Source organism: Sinocyclocheilus anshuiensis, unplaced genomic scaffold (genome assembly GCF_001515605.1).
Source record: "Sinocyclocheilus anshuiensis isolate Anshui unplaced genomic scaffold, SAMN03320099.WGS_v1.1 scaffold1278, whole genome shotgun sequence".
In the NCBI taxonomy this organism is placed as follows: Eukaryota; Metazoa; Chordata; class Actinopteri; order Cypriniformes; family Cyprinidae; genus Sinocyclocheilus; species Sinocyclocheilus anshuiensis.
In genome coordinates this window covers 293452-315851 of record NW_015554153.1, presented here as the reverse complement: position 1 = coordinate 315851, position 22400 = coordinate 293452, and the positions used below count along the sequence as shown (strand labels likewise).

General features: G+C 37.0%; 1 protein-coding gene across 2 annotated transcripts in view; it reads left to right on the top strand.

Annotated features, from left to right (window-relative positions):
- Window positions 1–22400, top strand: part of tmeff2a (transmembrane protein with EGF-like and two follistatin-like domains 2a) — a 62045-nt gene that overhangs the window by 5450 nt on the left and 34195 nt on the right. For both annotated transcript variants that reach the window (XM_016463432.1, XM_016463431.1), the window contains exons 2-3: window positions 3050–3159; window positions 20171–20300. In XM_016463432.1, the coding sequence (XP_016318918.1) occupies window positions 3050–3159; window positions 20171–20300 (240 nt within the window). The remainder of the gene's footprint in view (window positions 1–3049; window positions 3160–20170; window positions 20301–22400) is intronic.

The window sequence follows — 22400 nt, the reverse complement described above, 5'->3', positions numbered from 1 at the left end:
CTCTGTGTAGACAGCTACTGAAAGATTGTCCTGCCAGAAAGACTTTAAAGAGAGCAGAACAAAATTCCTTTCCGCTCATGGTAACTCACCCCTGCTCAAAAAGCATTTTTAACAGACTTCCAAAAACGTATTTACAGTTAATCAAATTATCTGACTGATGTCTTGGTTAAGTTTAAAATCTGGTTAAGCATTTAGAGGCCTTTCAGTGTCCTTGATGAAGAAATTACCGTAATAAAATTGCAAGGATGCCACTGCCTGTTTCCAGAACTCATTTCCTCAAGCGTGACCTGATAACTTTCCTCAGTCTCTGTTTTCACTTTCCTGTCCTAACCTTATATGGCTTTGAACTTTTTGATGGTCCAGACCAGGAGAACGTTGGACCTCAGGGGGTACATAAGAAGCTTCTTAAGGGTTACGTAAAGGGATAGTTCACCACCACTTAAAAAAGAAAAAGAAAGAAAGAAAGAATTGTTCCTGCTATGACTATGTCTTCTGTGGAACATAAAAGTTATTTTGAAGAATGTTTCAACTGTCCATACAATGAATGTCAGTGGGGTCCAAAACAACTCCACTGACTTTCATTGTATAGACAGAAATCACTGACTCCTTATTTTGTTTGAAACCAGTTTTGTGTAATAATGAATGATATAAAATACAACAACATGCTGTAAAGGGAATACATTTCTGGTTTGTTTTTGATGTAAGGGTAATTGAAATTTACTTGTGTGGCTGTGGAAGTTCAGAAGACAAAAGGTTGGTAAACACTGGTCCTGACTGTTGAATCATTCTTAATGTATTGTTTTGTGTGTGTGTGTGTGTGTGTGTGTTAGAATATATTTTCAAGGTCACTTGGTGTGTATCTCATGTGTTGTTTTTTAATGGAATGTGTTTTTTCAGTGTCGCTACAGGATGCCACTGCTTCAGATTAATTAGACTGAATAGAAGGATTTTGTGTCTGGTGAGAGAAAAGCTCCTGTGACTCAGATCTCCATGTTCCACTCCGATCCATAACACCAATTCCCCCTCCTGCTCCTGTTGCCAAGTGCCTCGTTGAATACTGCACGTTTCAGACATGCACTCAAATGTGTCTACCTGTGTTGCAAGGTCAAACTGTATTATGACACAGTTATGGAAGGGCAGCCAAGCCGTAGAGGTGTGACAAAATGCTTTGCATCTGTATGCCTTCGCAGAGGGAGTGCTTGCATCAATAATGCAAGCAGATGCATCATGTCCACTCAAACCAAAGAGCAATGTGCCACATTAGATTTGTGAGCCAAGTGGATCTTAAATGCAACTTCCAGAACAATTATTTGTATGTTTGATAATAAAGTTGTATGACTGATGTTAGTAAAATAAGTTTTTTTTCTCTCTCGAACACTAATTCCATTTCTCAAGTGTTTTTAGTCTATAAAGTAAAAGTCAGTGGGGGTAAAATGATGTTTGGACAAAAACATTCTTCAGAATATCTTTTTGTGTGTGTATGTGTGTTCCACAGAAGTTTTTTTTTTTTTTTGGTGAATTATGCCTTTAAGACACCAAGCGATCTAGGACTTCTACTGATGCCGCCTCAAAAAATGTGAGGAATGAATGTGAGGAAAATGTTTTGTGTAAGAGTAAGAAATATTAGATTCAAATTAACGCATGAATTCTTATTTTATCAGTAAGCCAAGGGATTGACTATGGTTTTGACTAATTAGCTTTGGCAAATACTCTGACTAGTATTTGTTGCTTCAGTAGGCTGAATTGATTGAATGTCAGTTTATCACAGCTCCTTAAGAACAGATTGTGAACAAGATGAATTTGAATGAAATATTCCTGCTGCAAAGCATGAACAGCTACTAATTTTACAAGAGGGAATTATGCACATACCAAGAGCCGGCATCATTTCTCAAGGTCTCCAGAACTGAGTCTGAGGCACATAGTGTGAATATTGCAACTGTCTTGCAAGACTGCTATTCTTTTTGCCCCCCTTGTAGCGTTTGAGGTGCACTGATAATTTTTTTAGCTGAAACGCAAATAAGCCACAAGGTTATGTAAGACATATTTCCATGCTGTATGTGGCCCTTTAGCAGGGGCCTAAAGTAGCTGCATGTCCTCTGGTGTTGTCGTTACAATGAGCAATGTTCTGGTTCTTTCTAGCTTCCAGGCCTCACCGGATAACACAGGGTAAAAATACTGTGTAACACTTGCAAGAAGCTTATTTGCTTTGACAGCAAAAATCCCAGGGCACATGAGCGGACCCACTGTTTTGTGTCGTATAGTCTTATTATGATGATATATGGCGCTTTGAGTCGAAATATGTGCCGGTAATGTGGAATGTACAGTATCATGAGATATTATTCTTTGTGTAATGTTTGTGTAGTTTTTTTAATATTAAGCAAATGATAGAGATGCTTATTTCTTGCATAATTATAAACGGTATCAGATAAGGGCTGAATGATGGAGTGCCTAATGGGTAAACTCATTATTTGGGGAGCTTAATTGTTAAATGAACAGCAGTCAGCTTTTGTACGCTGAATAGTAAAATTAGGTTTTGACTCAGCGGTGGCCTGTTTTCGAAACAACTCATCTTAATTGTAATCATCTTTAGGAATCCTTGTGGACTTAAACTGTCTGTGAGCTCTTGATTTTTGATGAAGTGCAATTTTTCAGAGTCTGTCCGGCTCCTCAGCAAAATAAGAATATTTCGCAGAGCCTGTACTCAGCTTATTATAAAAGCTGAATAAGGTTCTCATGCGGTGATTCCAAGAAGTTCACCATGTGCTGAATCATTATTCCTCCATGAGCACTTGTTTTATTCCTGATAAGAAAATGTCTCAAGAGTAAAATATGGTCTTGGCAAATGGAGGTGCTCATCACAACTTGATGAACCCTTCAGAAGCCTTGCCAGCCTGCCTGCTGGATGACATGTTCGTACCGTTAGTTCTGCTGACTTATTTTTATCAGAAGTGTTTGAAAAAACATTATCCTGCTTGTGCTGGTTGTGTCTTGACACCGCTGTGTTTATGCAGATATTCATGGTGTTTTTTGGCTCTTCATGTTGTTGCAGGGGATGATGACCGGGACACAGATCTCTTCCTTTGTGACACCAACACTTGCAAGTTTGACGGCGAGTGTCTCAGAATTGGGGACATAATAACATGCATATGCAACTTCAAGGTAAGAATGAACCAGCATTGCTATTTCAGGTTACAGGTTACGTCAATACTGTAAATTAAATACTTCAAAAATAAAATAAATTATTTATTTATTTATTTATATTTGGGACTTTTGGCGCAGACCAAAATATAAGGCTCTTCATAATCTTTCATTGCAACAACATTTAAATTTACGGTAAAGTAGAAACAAAACTATAAAACTAATAATAATAAATGTATTTTAATAAATGTATAATGTTCTGACTGGATGAGCCACACAAAACAGAACCTTGTATGATATCTTTGGGACTCCCATGTTTCTCTGTTGCCCTCATTCGAAATAATGTAAAGCAGTCTCAGTCACCATGAAAGCAAAATCGACATTTTTAATTTTCGTAACTTGCGTTGCAGTGTTTGTTATGAATGATTTGTCCGTAATCATCATTTATTGTTTTTTTTTAATATATGCCCCCATACTTTTTAATTAAACAAATTAACATGATGATGTGTATACCATTGTGTAGCTAAGCTATTAAGTTGTCCAATACAGAACGTCACACTAAAGAAGAATCTGCAATATCGTTGCAGTCGGTCGCCATTCATAGCATTCATACGCCATTCGTAGTATAAACTGCACAATCATACTGTACAGTCCTATGATTACATTTACATTTACATTTAGTCATTTAGCAGACGCTTTTATCCAAAGCGACTTACAAATGAGGACAATAAAAGCAGTCAAAACTAACAAAAGAGCAACAATATATAAGTGCAAATGACAAGTCGCGGTTAGCCTAACGCAGTACACGTAGCAAGGTGTGTATATATATATATATATATATATTACACACACACACATATACACACACACACACAAAGAAAAACAAGTAGATAGAATAGAAAAAAATAGAAAGCTAGTGGTTTTATTTTGTTTGTTTTTTGTTTTGTTTTTAATAAAAAAAGAAGATAAATATAGATAAAGTAGAATTAAAATAGAATAGAAAGTGCTAGCGTTAGAGGGTCAAATAAAGGTGGAACAGATGTGTTTTTAGTCGTTTCTTGAAGATGGTTAAGGACTCAGACTATGATAGGTTCACAGCTTTTGATCAACCTTCACCATTTAATTCTAGGTGTTTAGAATGTTTTGAATATTTGCTGAATGTAATTTGGAATATTTTCAAAATATTCAAGCATTGATGCTATGTTTCATTCATTGAGCAGCCACAATGCTTGCCCAAACCCAAACCCTCAATTACAACCAGTAACTGGATATAATTGTACAGTCTAATTTAATTAAAAATGTTGTTTGAATCTTCCCAGATCTTTTCACAGTTGTTTTTACAATTTTAAAACCAATGGCCTTTAGGAGGTAGAAAAAAAAATGTGTCTACTACATAATTTAGACGCAAGACTTTGATGCCATGATAACAGTAATTTCAACTATTCTTCAGTATATTTGCCTTTCGCTGTTTTCAGTCTAAACGATTTTTAAGAGGACTACTAGAAAGTGGCCCACTTTGTCTGCTTTGGCCTTGAGATCAGAGTGAAATGAAGACGGAGAGAGACGGTCCTAATAACATCTGAGTTTGGTCTAAATGAAAATGCATTAGAGTCCCTCCAAGGCACTGAGCACATATGCACTCAATGAGTCTTTTATTTTTATCCCAGCTTGCGAAGGCACATTAGTTTCTTTGGCGAGATAAATAGCATTACCTGTTTGTCCCCGTCCCCTCGTCTTTTTTTATTTATTTTTTGGTGCAAATAGGACTCAGACTCATGATGGTGCTGTGTTTTTTAGGACAAACCCCATTCTGTGTCTGGCCTCACTGGGTCACATTGTTTTAATTTGTTTTCAAGAGAGGCACTAATGCCATCGGCGAGAATAGGATCGGCTTGATTTAGGCACTGTGGACTCCTGGACTGTGTGCCACATATGTGCAAGTGAAACTCTGGCGTCAGCTAGCTTAAACCTAATAATGGTCAATGTCTTTATTCCATTAAGTGAAATAATTAATCAAAGAAGGATCATCAAGAGGCTTATGACGGGTATGAAGCCCAGGAAAGTCTACAGTCAGGGAGGTAGTGTTGCTGAAAAGAGGAAGAAGGTTTGATCTGCCGATGAATAGAGGTCATTCAGCCCCTGATGTTCATTTAGTGATGTTTATTCACCTCACACTGGCTCTCAGAGGCGCCTGGCACATCACTCATACTGTGATGTTTATTTAAGATTGGTTCTTTAATGGTTTTTTAAGTATTCATTATGTCTGGATGTTTGGTTGAATTTTACTACTTTCTGCATGGCTCACAAAAACAAGGACGCAGGGGTCTGAACATAACATCACTTTTAAGTGTGTCTTCTTTATGTACCACTCAGAGGAGAGAACCCCCTTTAAGGGAGAAGGACCGCTTTTACACTTATAAGCCTGCTTCATCATACCACGCTGTATTAGAATTCACTAACGCAGGCGGCCAAAGGAAAGCTGTTTGGCTTTGTGTGTATAGTAATAATTTTATATATTAAAATGATTTATCAAAATAGGAATTGTATATATATTACACAACGATTCAAAAGATTGAGGTCTGTAAGTTTTTTGTTTGTTTGTTTTTTGATGTGTGTGTGTGTGTGTGTGTGTGTGTGTGTGTATTAAAAGAAGATGCTCATCAAGCCTGCAATTATTTGATCACAAATATACAGCAAAAGCAGTAATATTTTGAAATATTATTACAATTTAAAATAACTGATTTCTATCTTGTTGTATTTTAAATTTATCCCTGTGATTCCTGTTTTCATCAGTCTTCAGTGTCACATGAGCCTTCGGAAATCATTTTAATATGCTGATTTGGTGCTCAAGAAACATTTATTATTATTAATGTTGAAAACAGTTGTACTACTTTATTTATTTTTTGGTTTTTATTTTTTACTTATGTTATTTTGTGGAAACTTTGAAACAGCATTTTTTTTTTATACATTTTTTGTAATAATGTAAACCACTTTACTGTCACTTTTGATCAGTTTAATGCATCCTTGCTAAATATAATTTTATTTTTATTTTTAAAGGGTTAGTTCGCCCAAAAATGAAAATTATGTAATTAATTACTCACCCTTGTGTTGTTCCAAACCCGTAAGACCTTCGTTCATCTTCGGAACACAATTTAAGATATTTTTGATTAAATCTGAGGGCTCTCTGACCCTCTCATAGACAGCAAGGTAACTACCACGTTCAAGGTCCAGAAAAGTACCAAGATGATCGACAAAGTAGTCCGTGTGACATCAGTGGTTCAACTGTAAAGTTACAAACACGCTCGCATAATGGTACTGTCGTGAACGCGCGTCCAAAGTGACGCAGTAGAGACGAAAATGTGGAATAAAGTCGTTATTTTTTTGTTTTCTTTGCGCAAAAAAGTATTCTCGTAGCTTCGTAACTTTACAGTTGAACCACTGATGGTTGGTACTTTTCTGGACCTTGAACGTGGTAGTTACCTTGCTGTCTATGAGAGGGTCAGAGAGCCCTCAGATTTCATCAAAAATATCTTAAATTGTGTTCTAAAGATGAACAAAGGTCTTACGGGTTTCGAACAACACGAGGGTGAGTAATTAAAGACAGAATTGTCATTTTTGGGTGAACTAACCCTTTAAGTACAGACCCTGAACTTTTGAACAGCAGTGTTTCAAGTATGTGGTATTTGATCTGTTTTGATTGAAATCCTGAAACATGGTAAAGTTTTTGTTATTATTCTGTTTATTTATGGCAGATGCAACTCAGATTTGTTTTGTTTATTTGTTTATTTTATGTTTTCTGTTTTTATGATCCATGAATTTTTGAATAAGCATGATGAAGTTCAAAAAAGAAGTGTGAAATGTAAAATTTAATCTAGCCAAGAAAAATTAATCAAATGCACCAAAGTATCCCTGTGGCCAGTGGAAAGCAGAAACTGAGAGCAACGCAGAAATAAAAGTCATTTCGTTTACGTAAGTACTTGTAATACTTGCAAAAACTTTCTTATTGCATTGTGAGAGGTTGGTTAACCCCAAAATCAATTTAGCATTTTTTTATGTGATTTTTACCTGCTGGGAAGTATGCAGTATAGCTCTCAGTTTATATAATGCAATTTGCAGTATGACTTTGGACCACTGAACAAGTTAACGTTGAAACCTGGGGACACAACATGAATCCCATAAATGGTTTTCCGAAGCAAGTTTGATGCGATGAGGTAAGGCTTCTCCATCAGAGCTTATAACGGATAAGATTAATAAAGATGCATGTCTCTGACACAGCAGCAGGAGTTCTGGAACAGGGTGACAGGTCAGTTTTAATCATCAGAGTGATTTTGTGTTGTGTTCAGGACAAAGACTCTAAAAAAAGAGGGACAATTAGGATATTTTCAAGTGTTTTGACTTTTAGGGTCTTCTATAATACCTGGAGAAAACTGTCTGTTAGCACTGTGCCACTTTCTCATCTGGCACACTGAAAAAAATTATACAAATTTTTTTTAAGGTAAGTGGTTGCAAACAATTTATTTTAGCTACATTTAAAAAAAAAAAAAAACATGTTGAAAGTTAGTCAACTAAATGCTTATTTAAATGTAGCTAAAATAAATTCATTGCAACCACTTACCTTAAATTTTTTGTAGTAAATTCAATTAATCGTTTTTTTCAGTGCACATGACTCCCTGGAAGTATGAGATTTCAACTATTTTGTCTCTGCTCATAGGCAGTCCATTTTTATCATTTTTTATTGTGCAAACACACAAGGCAAGATTCACGTTTGCTGCCAGAATGGTGTGATTACATTTTCTACCAGCAGGAGCTTAGAAGGTCATGCTAAACTGCCAAACGTTGAACTCTCTGTCTCTCATATTCTTTTTGGCAAATCCTAGATCATTAAACTGTTTGTTCACCCAAAGACAATTGTCATCATTTACTCACCCTCATGTTGTTTCAAACCTGTATGACTTTATATTTTGAAATATGTTTCAAATGTTTTTAAAAGTGTCAATTGACGAAAAAAAAAAAGACATTGGACCCCATTGACATTCATTGTATGGAAAAAAACTAAAATCCAAGTATAATGTAATTTTTATATGTTCCACAGAAGAAAGAAAGTTAAACTGGTTTAAATTACATGGGGATGATTGAATGTGGATTTTTTTTTTTTTTTAATCATTTGAAACTTTTCAAACTTTTGTTGTTTTATAGATATAATTCCAAAAAGCCCGCTGTTGAAACTTGAAATATCTGAAAATACAGCAACAGAATGTACATCTGCCCTGTCAGATTTTGTCCTCTTTCTAGCAAATCTTCAATTGTCCTCATCTGGACATGTACCATCATGTCATAATGGATCATGTTGTGATTCTGCATGTTCAGTCATGCTCGTGCTGATGACTCACTGTGTTATGACACCTCTGATCCAAAGCTCTGATGCTCAGTCATTCATGTGCACTTTCATTGCTTACTTGCGTGATTCATTCTAATGGAGGGTTATTGCTTAGACACAGACTGCCTGGGCTTTTAGTTTTTTGGCTTGTTTGCAAGCTAGTTTATGGCATTGTCCCTTGACTGTTGATGTGTGGTCTTGATTCAGTTTAACTTGACTGATCAATTATCACAGCCATCTTCTCTCTGCTTGACTCGTCTCTCACACACTCTGATTCTGGTTAATACACCTTCCCTCTGACCATCCTCAGATGACTGAGGTGTTGCCATTTTAAGATGGATGTGGCCCGGCTGACGTTCGAGTTCTAGCCAAGGTCTAGCATTCGAGTGAAAAGCAGCATCTCCTTCAGTTCTCCTTTAGCGTGAACTCTGGGAATGAACTCGCAGGGCGCTCAGACAGTGGCAGAAGGTGGACGCCTTCCCTCCGGGCCTTTGGCTGCCCATTACAAGAGCCATTTTCAGCCAGACCTCTTTGCATATATTTCCATGCATTTGTGATCCTTTTATCCTCCAGTCACATGATTTCACCGTGGCTGGAGACAGATTAAAAGTGGGGCTTTATTCCCTGGTGCCATTAGAGAGTCCTACAAGACTACGACCATGAATCATGTTTTACAGGTGCAATACTAAAATGTTCTTGGAGTGCCTGCAACTGCAGTTTTGAGTATATCCTCATGTTTGTGTTGAGGAATAAGCAATAGTCCGCTTTGCAGATTCAGAGTACCGAAGACCCTATAACAAAACAATTTTCTTCAATTTGCAAGCACACAGTAAACATTAGATGGTAATAAAAAGATTAAAGGGGTCATATGAATAATAATGTTCTTTTTAGCAGCATCATATGACCCCTTTAATATTCAAGGGAAGACTTTGAATAAAGTAATAAAAAGCTTTTTCTTGATCACCCAACTTCATATTTCTTTATCTGGCATCCATGGTACACCATCTGAATCACACGCATGGATCACACATGCTCTAATGAACTTGTTTCTTGCTTTTTAATCAATTTTGTGTTACTGAAGTCATTCTATTCGATTCTCTCAAGTTAGTATTAAAGTCTGCTACCTTAATGTTTATAATATGATATAATGTAATGGTATAATAAAATTGTTCGGTAAACAGTTTTAATTTTATTATAAAATAAAATTAGATCAATAAGATTGGTTTCTTTTGTCTTTTTTTTTTTTTTTTTTTCAGTTGTTGCAGTATTTCCACCAAGGAACAAACTTAAAAATAGCCAAATGTTATTTTTCACAATTGTCTATTTTTAATAATGAGGTCTATTTTTTTGCAATAAAATGTAATAACAATAAAGCAATATTAATAAATTATATAGAATTAATTTAGAATTCAGCTTATGTGTGGTCACAGTTGTATGGATTTATTGGCTGTTTTATATTTTTTAGCGGTTCTCCCAGTCAGAATTCAGAGTCATTTTAGAAATGTGTTTAAAAATGTAGTGCATAATTTCTAGCCAGTGGCAGATGGACAGTGTGTTTGGAACCTGCTTAAAAATCATTATTTTGGCAATTGCATCTGCCACTGGTGGTGTAGAAATTACACCCTTTTGCTTTAAATTACTTTTACAGGAGAAGTGCATTTGAATCATTTTGGATGACACAGAAGTCTTTGACCAGCATTTCATGGCCGCCCATACATGAGTATTTTTCCATTCAGCCTATTAAAAAAAAACCCTAGGGTTTATTTTTCTTTTGCTCTCTTTATTTCACGTCTATCACCCCTAATAGCTTCTCTCCATGAGCTGCCACAGGAGATAGCTTCCACCAATATATCAAAAATGAAGCAATTAAAATCAGGAAGGAAGTTATTTCAGGGTGGAATTAGGTCCAGTTTCCTGTTAAAAGTCAGTCTGGTGGGATTGAAAATGCAGTCGTACGGCAGCACCTGTTTTTTCCTCCTGGCTATGTTAGATGCAGAATGTGTCATACATCCATGTACACACAGACCCTCGGCTGGCATGTGCTAGACATGAGACTGGTTGACAGGTTGGCAGCTGGAGAGTCGGTGGTGTGGGGATTTTACCGAAGTAGGTGATGTTGGCTTGAGCATGATACCACTCAGGATACCAGCATCTGCATCAGTCCCCGCGCGGCTCCCCTCAGCCTGTCAGACGCTATTACCGAAGAGTCGTCTCCCCTGACAGGGCCCGGGAGCTCCTCGCTGGGAAGAGCGTCGCTCTAATCAAGAGCAGACTGCCAAGCGGTTAAGGAGGGAGGCAGGAGCCTTTCCGCCCTCCCCACTAGCCTCCCCCCACCCTCATCAAAGGAAAACGGCACGTACACAGGCATCCTGGGAATGGGGAATGTCACTCAGTCACACAATGGCAGGCACATCTCTGTGTGAGGGGGCGCAAAAAATACATCATTTGGTGAGACATGCACCAGATTCTTTTTTTCTTTTTTTCTCATTTGTGCCTCTCCGGGATATCGTGCCTGATCTGTTTCTATTTTTTTCCCTCCCATGACCCTATTGGCCACCCTCCCTGAGAGCTGTCACAGATAATGTGCTTCTTTAAGAAAGAAAGCGTTGAATCCAAATGCAGTAAGACGCAGTTGCTCTCTTACTTTTCCAGATGAGACTGTAGTTAAATGAGTATCGCGGGTTCAGTACAAGTTAAGCTCATTCGACAGCGATGTGGCAACACTTACAATGAAAATGAATGGCGCCAGTTTTTAGAGGATTTAAAAGCAGAAATGTCAAGCTTAAAAGCATTTACATCAATAATACATATAATAATTAAACTTTATACGTTATTTGATGTTGTTTAATTAACATCAGCCAATATGTTTTACTTCTAAGCTTCTGGAAAAGTGCTTTTACTTTGACAGGGATAAGAATGCTTAGAGCTGAGCCATCTTCATTAGTTCACTTTCTTTAACAGCTCTGTCAAATAAATTATTTCTCCAAACTCTTTTAAACAAATAATGTAAATGGTAAATGAAAAAGTAGTGATGCAACAAATTTCAGCAACCAAATTTTCAAAAAAAAAGTCCAAAAATTAATTTTTGGTTTTGATCAAAACAGGATGGCCAAAATCATTGACCAAAACTGTCACGTTTAGTTAGTGTTTCTCTAATGGTCATTTTACACACTCATTGTGAACAAGCAACAACAGGTGAACAGCTGTCAGCTGTGTGGACACTAGGGCTGGGTTGGCAACATCAATCTCTCATTTTTAATCGGTCTTCAGTTTGATCAGCCAAGATGTTGTAGTCTATGCTGTTTTTAGTTGATGCTGCTTTTTGTCTCTATATTAAATAATGCGATATGCCGCAGCTTGCTCTTGATATATGCATTGACATTGGCCAATATCTAATATCCATATTGATCACTTCCATTGTAACCAGAATATTTTTTTTGTGTGAATTCAAATCCACAAGTGCTGTTGACCTTAACTTTTACTGAATTCAAAATATTCTTTTAAATTCATTATTTCGGGCAGCTGTCACAAACCTAACCCCATGATGCATTTCTCCAGTCTGTCAACTGAAGCAAGCAATATTTTGAAATGATAAGAGAACAAATCGCATGTGAATGACACGCACCCTCGTGTCCTTGTGCGAGACTGTCCCGTTCACATTTCTCCACTGGTTTAAGGTCAACTCATCCCTTTGGTACGGAACTAATGATCTGACAGAAAGGCCCAGTTTTCCGTCGTCGTTCCCTGGAGCTGTTACTCTGTCACAAACGCTGTGCCAGACATCCATCACTCCACAGGGCCAGCTGACAGGGCCACTCAAAGACGCTATCTCTGTCTTTTGTCACGAACCACAGGTGTTCCAAGTGCATGGAACATTAAGTCTTTTTAGTGCAAGTGCCACTCGTGACGTCTGAGATTTTTCGATTTCAAGGTACGGGCAGCTTTGTGTTTTCCAAGGAAACGGTGGTTGGAGTACCAAGGATGTCACTGGAATTCAAACAGACGATGTCCTGACTTGTTTCTCCACTCCTCAGGGCTTCGACTCCATCTTTGACAGGTTTGTTCTCCTGATAAGGATCAGCTGATGTTACTGATACGCAGCCGATAAGCTTTACGTTATCTTAATGGAAGAGAAAAAACAGGCCAGGCAGACTTCTTGTCTGTGACTGTTTCTGTACATGTCAGATTGAGCTGTGCGCGCGTGCACATGATGTCTGTTTGCAGTCACAGCCACTCACTCACGGTGCACTCTGAGCATCGTTCTGGCCTCTCATGTTTCTCGAGTCATGCTGTTTCAGCCCTCATAATGTGCCCAAGGGTGAAAAGAAATACTACATAATGCCTAATGAATCAAATGGGTTATATCATGTTCCACAATGCATAATTAACTCGCTATGCGTGTTTCATCTCAAGCTGTTGTGTACCCACTGGAAAGTAGACAAGTTCACACATTTGCTTTTCTTACTCCATATCGGATCAAGACTCCTTTAGCACTTCTCAGTCTGTTGGACCATATGGGAGTTTTGCATCTGCACTCAAGATACTCCGCTTTTTTAAATATGACTCTCGGATTTCACACTTCCTCGCAGATATCCTTACATTTGGAGTTTCACTCCCTCACAGTGTTGTACAATAAACACAAATGACAACTTCACTTAAATACACGGTTTGTTGTCGCCAAAGAAACCAGCTGTGCTTTCACCTGCATGTTTGCTCATAAGGGAGACGTTGCTATAGCAATTCCCATCCATGTTAAAATGTATAATCTAATAGTATATTGTATAAAAATGTATATTATAAAAAAAATGGTGGGTTATTTACTTAAATGTATAATTCTTTTGTGATATGTCTATGGTAGGCCTAATTTTATCCAGTTTTTTTGGGACATTAAGTACTTTTTATTTTAACAACTGTTGAGAACAAGTCATTCTCACACAATACAAGGTAGGAGACTTACACATATTTACTATTAAGAGAAAACCCACCCATATGTCAAAGCCCATTATCTTTCAAACATATTTCAGTGGTTTGTAATATTTCCACTCTTGAGAAAATGGTTTTACTCAGACACTCTTAAAAAGGTTTTTAGTCAAATTAATCCAAATTTAGTTCTTAAATACCTTATTTATGCTGCAATTTAGTGTATGATTTACTTTCAAAAGATTTCAATCCAAAATTGCTAGTAAATTTTACAAATAATTGAATTAAACGTGAATATTGAAGTAGCAAGGCGTAAGTAGTATTTACTCTAAAACTACTTAATCTTTGTTTTATTTAAAACTTTTTAAAAAATGTAATTTTAATAATTCAAGTATGTTTTTTTTTTACATCAAAAATAGCCAATGAAGCTGGTATCACATTTAAAAAAAAGAAACAAATAAACAAATCTATGTCGCTTTTATCATTTGGGGAAAAAAAATCCAAACATCATTTCAGCAGCAATTTTTATTTTTACTAATATTTTAAACTAACAAAGTCCTCCAGAAGTAGCTAAATACAAGACCTGAATGACTGAATACAGCACAAGAGTGACATTTAGGTGGTGCAGGATACAAGTCTCTAGAGTGGCGTTTTCTTATGGGAGTGTGTTGTCTTAACATGCCAGCAACTACCCTTCTTACTGCAAATTTATTATTAATCTATTGCTATTTCTCGCTAAATTTTACATTAATAACTGTACATTTTCAAAGAAAACTACTTACTTTTTTATTTTCAGAAAAGATTTTGATGTGTATGTAAACTCTTTAAGAAACTCTAATAATTATATTGCATGTAAGACTCTTTCATGGTGTAAGTCTTATAAGCTAACATAGTATGCTTTGGATTATTGTATGTAACCCTCATTGTCTTTTGTTCTTATTTTGTCTTTGTAATTGTATTTTGTTGTTCTTTTATTGCATAATAATTAAAAAAAAAAACATGTCAGCAACTGTTTCCGTAGTTTTCAGTGCTGTTAGCTCTTCCTCTTACAGAACTGTAGACACAGTACGCAGTCAGTCTTATCACCGCACTGATCGCTTCTGCTGCTCACTGTGTCTGACTTTAATTGCCTGTCTTGGTTCAGTCTAGCCCTACTGCTTGAGAAGTTTCTTTGTGAAGGCTATGGCAGTACAAGCGGTGCCTAGCATAGATGGATTGACTTGTCAGAAAGAAAACGGCTGATTTGTGCCTCTGAATAGATGAATAGATCAGCTAATAGATGGACTGACTGATGTGGGAATGAATGGCTAGATCGGGAAAAAAAACTGATGGATGGGTAAAAAACAATGAATTAATGGGCTGCCACGTGCTTGTTTTAATACTCACTCTAATAATACTGCAACACTTTCCCGTTGGCTTCCTGCCTGTGATTAAGTGTGACTAGGCATGGTGTGAACGAAATGTTAAAACGTGGTAACACAGGTGTCTCTGAGTGATGTTTGCAAGAACTTTTTCGATGTTGTGAGGAAAAAGAGGCTTTAAAATAAGTAAAAGATAATGAGGGAAATTGGAACGAAAGCAAGACCTCAGTGTTAGTCAGAACACAGCACCACAGCAGCCCCTGCAGGACGAAACAAGAAATGCAGCCCCTCCAATGGCGGTTGAAAGTCAGAGGAACCAAAACACGATGCATTAGAGTGATGGGTTTTAGTTCCTCTCAGCTGCAAAGGCTAAGGCTATATATCTAAAGATTATTAAACAAAAGCAAACCTGCTTACTCGTACACAAATGGCTTTGAAGCACTGTTAACTTTTGGTTCTAGAGACAAAGGGGCACAGGGAGTAGAATAAGATTAGTAGACGGACCATTTGTCAGTAAATTAATGAGTCAAATTAAAACCCCCAGTATATCACCTGTAGGAGTGGAAGCTCCTCCTTTCAGTTAAAAGAGCCAATCACCTGTTTGTTTAGACTAGAATCATGTATACACATTAGCTGGACCTGACTAAACGTATTTTTGTGTGATTTGAACTTAAGAGGCACACTTTATGATATCATTATTGTAATTTTCTATTGCTGATTTAAAATACGATATTGTAACAAACTTGACAAACATTTTTAAACACTTTTCTCACACATTCATCACTACAATACAGTATAAAAGTAGGCACCTCAAGAGATAAATAATAAATAGATAACATAATTATACATCCAGATCAACAGAAACAAAACTGATTAATCTTTATGAACAAGTTTAAAAAGATGAATTTTTTATCATTTCCTAAAGTTGACAATAAGATTTCAGACCTCTCTTATAGAATTAGATAGGAGCTGTACTGGCCTGTTTTGTACATAGAAAATAACTAAAAATGTGTTTGTCAGATGCCCGCTGAGTAAACTGACTTGACTTAAGGTACTTAAGAGCCATAATGTGTAGTGTGTCATTTTGTTTATTGGGTGAAAACATTTGTCGACCTCCACCCTGAGTGTTTGTGTGTCTGGCCTCTGTTGGGAGGTTCATTGCATTAGATTGCTTTCGAACACATGCTGTCCAGCCTTATGGCTGTCTCTTACAAGTTTCTTTATCTCTCCTCCCTGTGCCGGTCCCTGTCTCATTGTCTCTCCTGTCTTCCTTTTCCCACTCACTTTGTCTTATTGTGTCATTGTCAACTACCAGTATGCCTTGATTTGTAATGATCAAAATATGTATTACTTTAGTTGAGAATTTGTTGTACTCTTCACCTTGTATGAGCAGTCATGGTCATGTTTTTACTTGAGTGTATGATGTCAGGAAATAGCTTAAGGAATATTCCACCCAAAAATGAAAATTTCCTGAAAATTGACTCACTCTCAGGCTATCCAAGATGTAAATGAGCTTCTTTCTTCATCGGAACAGATTTACAGGAATGTAGCATTACAACACTTGCTCACCAATGGATCCTCTGCAGTGAATGGGTGCCGTCGGAATGAGAGTTCATCAAGCAACGCCAGTCTATCAATGAATGTTTTGTGAGGGAGACAGACAGATAGCCAGTATGTTTAGGTTTACATCACAGCTGTGAGTGAACCATGATCTGCTATTTGCTATTTAGCTGCAGGTGTTGTTTATAATTAGGGGTGGGGCATTCTCATTCTAGAAATCTTCTGATTGGACAAGACTTCTGTGTAGTGCAGGATGAGTAATAATTTTTAGCCCAAATTTGAGCTCTATAGTGTTTTTTTAAATGCAAGAATGCCTATGCAACATTATGGGAATATGGTGTAGTAATTCAGTTGTCTGTGAACAGGAAAAGGGGGCTTGTTTAATGCTTTTTTATCATGGCTCACTGTGAAAAGATCAAACTTTTTCTGCAGTGGAATAGATATATGTGTATTATACAGTATCTATCAGCATGCTTTTCAGCTTTTTCAAGGTTCTTTCGTTTATCATAATACTACTTCGATCCTACTCCTCTGACCTGCAAGTGAAAACCTTTTTTTCATAGCTAAAGTGTCTGTCTGCTCTTTTAACTGTTAGTGTTTCAGACACTTATTACTTGCCATGAATTTATTTCAATTAACTTTTCTATCATAATCACCAGTTATTTTTCTGCAAAGATGAAGTGCTAATGCACTCCTTGCCCTCAAGGGGTAAAGTTAAAAGGACCAAACTGCAAGGGCTCGGCAAAACAGGCATTTCTCAGGGCATGCTGGGGGCTGCCTGGGGCTGGCCTTTCTTACTATTGCATCATGCCAGGCCAAAAAGATTGACTGAACACTTGACGCTGTAGAAATGTCAAAAAAAATGAAAAGGTTTAAGAGCTGGTAATATCCATTTCGCTCTCTCCTCCTCTTCTCATTCTTTCTGTGTTCATTTTGAGATCGTCTCAATGCTTTGCTCTTCAGAGATGTCACTCAGTCTTTTCTTTCACTCTCCATCTCAGGTGCGCTAATAGTGAAATATTTTTATCAAAGAGAACTCAAATCACATTCGACCTTGGTTGAATGAGGGATTTTTTGGGAGGGAAAAAATACAAACTCACTGCTCAACAGTGATATGTATCTGTACTTTTACTCAAGTACTTGATTTGTGTACTTCGTCCACCACTGCTGCTCAAGGGCATTAGATCACAGATTGACCCAATGTTCAAACCTACAACACTTCGGTTAACATTAATTACACTGCTTACATTTCCTTGAATCCAACAACACTGTTTGTATCTCTCCCATTATCTGTGTTTCTTCTAGACAGACTGTCAGTCTGTGCATTAGTGGTGGGTATATTTCTCTTTCTGCAGGTTACAACAGCAAACCAGTAGATTGTGACAGGTCTTTAAATAAGTTATTGAATCATTCATTACATTGATTTATTCAAAATGCCAATTTCTTCAGCAACAAAACAAATGAGATTCACTGAATTATTTACTTAACTGATTCATTCAAAAATGCTGATTCATTCAAGAACTAAATACTGTGTGTTTCTCAGTGATGCATTGGTTGTTTTTGCTTTGGCTGTTTGTCTAGTTTTGCTCAACCAATAAAAATATCCCTGAAGTAAGAGGCAATATTGCATCTAAAATGTAACATTTTGTCTCCATACAAGTGGAGCATGCAGAGTAGGAGAAGTATAATGGGTCATCCATTTATTGTCAGTGAATTGTCGCATCATGCCAGTATTACTGATTATAATGGGTTCTGTTGGCATTTGACGCATCTAAGTTCGAAGGTGTTTGGCGGAACGTCCAGTATAGACAGCCTTTTGCAATCCACTTTGCTGCTTTTCCATTATTTTTCTATGTAAACATGCACTATACACAGTGCATTCATTTTTCGTGACTTTTGCGGCATCTCATGCATTTCATAGCATTCTAAAAATGCAACACTCAAGTTTCCTGTTTAATATTTAAAAAAATGCAGCAACACACTTTACGTTATTTTCATTCCACTACCATGCCTCTCTCGTTTTTAAATGCAAAAACACATTCTGTAGCCCCTCAAGCTATTACAACGCAATGCAACAATGACCATGCCGGATGCAGACACATTGTTAATCAATATTAAGTTACTCGGTATCAACTTGTCTGTTGGAATACTTTGGGATTATTACACTCTCAGTCTTGCTTTTGAATGCCTGTAGTATCATCTTGGAGTTGTACTGACTGCAAACTGGATTTGCTCTTTTGACAGTTTTGTAATGCTATGTTTTCTTACCAGACGATCTTATTAATATTTAATTTGTATAGTATTATTTTTGTATACAGTATATCACCCTAAATTTATGTTAAATTCTATTTATTAAAAGAAAATCCATCCATGTCTATCTTTTTCCTTTTTGTTGTATTCTATCCTTACCGTATAATCATCTCCTGTAGACCTAGTTTTTCTTTTTTCCTCATATTTCACCCCCCTCTCTCTGGATCTCTTGCCAGTGTTGGCTCAGAGCTCTCTCATCCTGCATAATATTGCTTCTCAGCCGATAAAACAGCAAGTACAAATCCCGCTCCAGAATCATGGGCACAGTTATTCCTGTGACCCCTGCCAACCAGCTGGCCACCAGCCACACAATCCCTCAGCCAACATGTGAGCTGACAGACCACTGCAGCCCTGCACTGTACAGGCCTCCCCGGGGGCCTGCTGGACCAGACACTGTGTGTCTCTGTGTGTTCAGGTGCATATGTGTGTGCGCTGTGGTCAGACTCTTTCAAAATACCTGTGTGAGGTTTGGAACAGCTTCATTTTCCACCAGGCCACCTAGTGAGTTTAAAATACCTGCTTCTCCTGAACTCGAACTTTAGTGGGTTTTCAAGAGATTGACTGGAATATTTGAGAAGCACTGACGTAGATCTTTGTCTTTCTCTTTGAATAGTTTAGCTTTTCATAAATCTGGGGATGCACTAATATTGAAATTATGTGTGAAACAGATTCAATAAATTAAATCTAGATAATTATATAACAAATTTTGTTATGGCCACTATAATATATATATATATATATATATATATATGTTTTTTTTTGTTTGTTTGTTTTTTTTTTTTTGTCAGATTTGTTCTCTTAGATACATTTTAAAGTCAATTTACCTTTTTATATTTCCATTTTTTTAGAATACATTTTTACTAAACATTCTGCTCAAATCTTCAAACCTAAATTTCAGTTTAAAAAGTATAACCAGTTATGCAAACAACCTGAAACCAGCAACTTGTTTCACAATATTTTGTGATGTATTCCTTCCTGGCATTTTCTTACTGTAATCATCTTTTTCCGGCTGGTTTGGGAACGTGGGCAGTGTAGTTGGCAGGCTGTATTTCGGCCCTCGGAGCTCACAGTAGCTTTATTCACATTCGGATCACGCAATTCTTATTCTCTGCTGTGAGCTTATCTAAAACCCCCAAAATAAAACGCTGCTAAAACATCACAATTAGGCTGTGAGAGATATATAGGTCAGTTTCATACTTAATTTTTATTCTTGCGTAATACATTACATCATGTTCTTAAAGAAAGACCCCTTTGTTCCCATCTCATGCAATGCTTAGAAAAAATATGAATTTTATTTCATTGTAGTTTTTTCCTGAAAACGACTGTAGGAATATTAATATACACTTTATTTCAAAGTATTTATAATTATTTATTGCCCTTATATTTCAATTCTGCAAATAACACGATCACAAAGTTGCAGTACTATAATGCTAATATTGGTCCCATGTTTCCACATCTCATTTTTCTCACATTTTCTAATGCCTAAAATCCCTCTTTTTTTCAGTGCAACAATGATTATGTTCCTGTGTGCGGCTCCAACAATGAAAACTATGAAAACGAGTGTTTTCTGCGGAGAGACGCCTGCAAACAGCAGACCGAGGTCCTGGTGGTCTCTGAAGGATCCTGCCCAGCCGGTACGTTCAGTCGTGTGTTTGGTGTCTCTTGAAGGTTAATCCACAGCCTAATCATTTGCCCATAAAATGTGAGTATGAGGTTATCAGATTGAGCAGAACTGCAATTTACTCATGCCTCAGGTCTGAATCAGACAGGGACTCATATCTGTGTTGTGTTAAACATGTTATACTGTACTATAGTCAGACAATACCCATAATACCTTTTACAGGCTAGAACCGTATATATTACTGCTTTGTGTAAAGCTTTTGCTGTGTTTTAAAACCTGCATTCAGAGCTTTTAAAGGCACAAAGGCTTTTTCACAAGACTGCAATGTTGTTGTATATGATTTTAGAAAAACGTCCCCCTTTTTCCTCTTATATTAAAGGAGTAAGCATTGCATGTTTATGGCAAATCAACGAGCGAAAGTGTGTTCTGTGGTCAGTAAGATGGTGTATTGCGGAGGCTAAAGCAGATGTTTGGTGCTCTGGGAGTTGCTGAGTCAGACTCCATTAAACAGGGCCTAAACACACTGAAACCTCTAAAAATGATCTCTAGGGAGAGAGAGAGTGTGGGAGGCAGTGTATTTGTGCTTATGGAGCATCCAGAGAATGAAACGTGTGTGTATGCAGGTAAAGTCATAATTCAGTCCCAGCAGGATGTTGGTTCTCATCTACGCCTGAATGTGTACGAGCATGTACTTGTCTGTAGGTGTTCTGGAAGGTAAAAGCTAATTTACTGAAACAAGCTGCAGAAAACAAGAAGAGTGTTTGTCTTTGTCTCCGTGAAGCTTGAATGGCGCCACTGAATCATCTCTCATCATCTCTCTGTTTGGCTCTGTCTGTCTGAATACTTTCCTGTCATCTTTTGCTTTTATTTCTCTTTTTACCAGACCAGTCTGGTTCATGGATATAACTCTATCATGTTTTGTTTCCTTCCCGATTAAGTGATCAAATTAACTAGAGATGCACCGATTGCAATTTTCTTGGCCGATTCCGATTTTTTGTTAGTGTGATCTGCCGATACCGATTTTTGCCGATTCCGATTTTCTTTCTAAGAACTATAATTGACAGCATATACAAACAAAAGTCTACTTTTCTTCAACGCAAAGTTTTATTTTCATAAAAAAACACAAGTACAAAGTCAGTAATAAAATGAGAACAAATAAAAAAAATTGCAAAACAACAGCACAAATAAATGCAATAGAATAATGCTATGAAACTAAGTTTTTCAGGTTAAGTATGTTTTTATTCAGTTAAGAAATACTACAGAAATTAATATTTTGACATAATTTTTTATGTATTTGAACGTTTTAGCGCAGTTAGCTATGTAGCCAGAATGATCTCAATAATAATTCACGCAAAAGACACGATGCATACATGCGTAACCCATGTAGAAATGTGTACAACATTTTTGAATGTTAAAAATTCACGAGTTTATCATGGGCTGTGAATGTGAATTGCCTTGGATTTGTGTGTGAATTTTGAGACCTTCCTGGCAGCGATGTAAGCCAGAGGCTGCTATGAATACAGATAGTGTTCCCAAAAATGTCTTGTGTTAGCCACAATGTCTGGCCAAAATGAAGAAAGGAATTATACTCATTGCCCAGTTTTTGTTCAGCAACGCTGGGTGGCCAATGTCCAGCCTAGCTCCCACTTAGCGCTGACCCTGCCCTCATAACCATAGCTTTATACTGATGAATAGACCTGAGAACTCAGTGTATGAACAGCGGGATGTTTGTACTTACCATTTGTGCAGCAGGATGCAGTGTTCAATTAATACACACTAATTGTTTTCCTTGATTTTTCAGGATTTAAACACTTTGGCACAACATCTGGATGACAGTTACAGACGTCTTCATTCACATTAATCTTTATCTCTTTCATGTACATCACCTTTATGTATTCATTTCTTAATGTAATCAACATTCATTTACTTTTCATATTATATTACTGTGATTAACCATTGTTAATGTTATTCTTATGTTGTGTTGTGTATTGTAATCTCAAAGATTTTTACATCAAGACGAGCAGCAGTTGTGTTTGCTTGGTAACAGTTGTGGGATTTATGCTGATCAGACAAAGACTGATCATAAAGAAGAATGCAACAAAGATTATTCAGT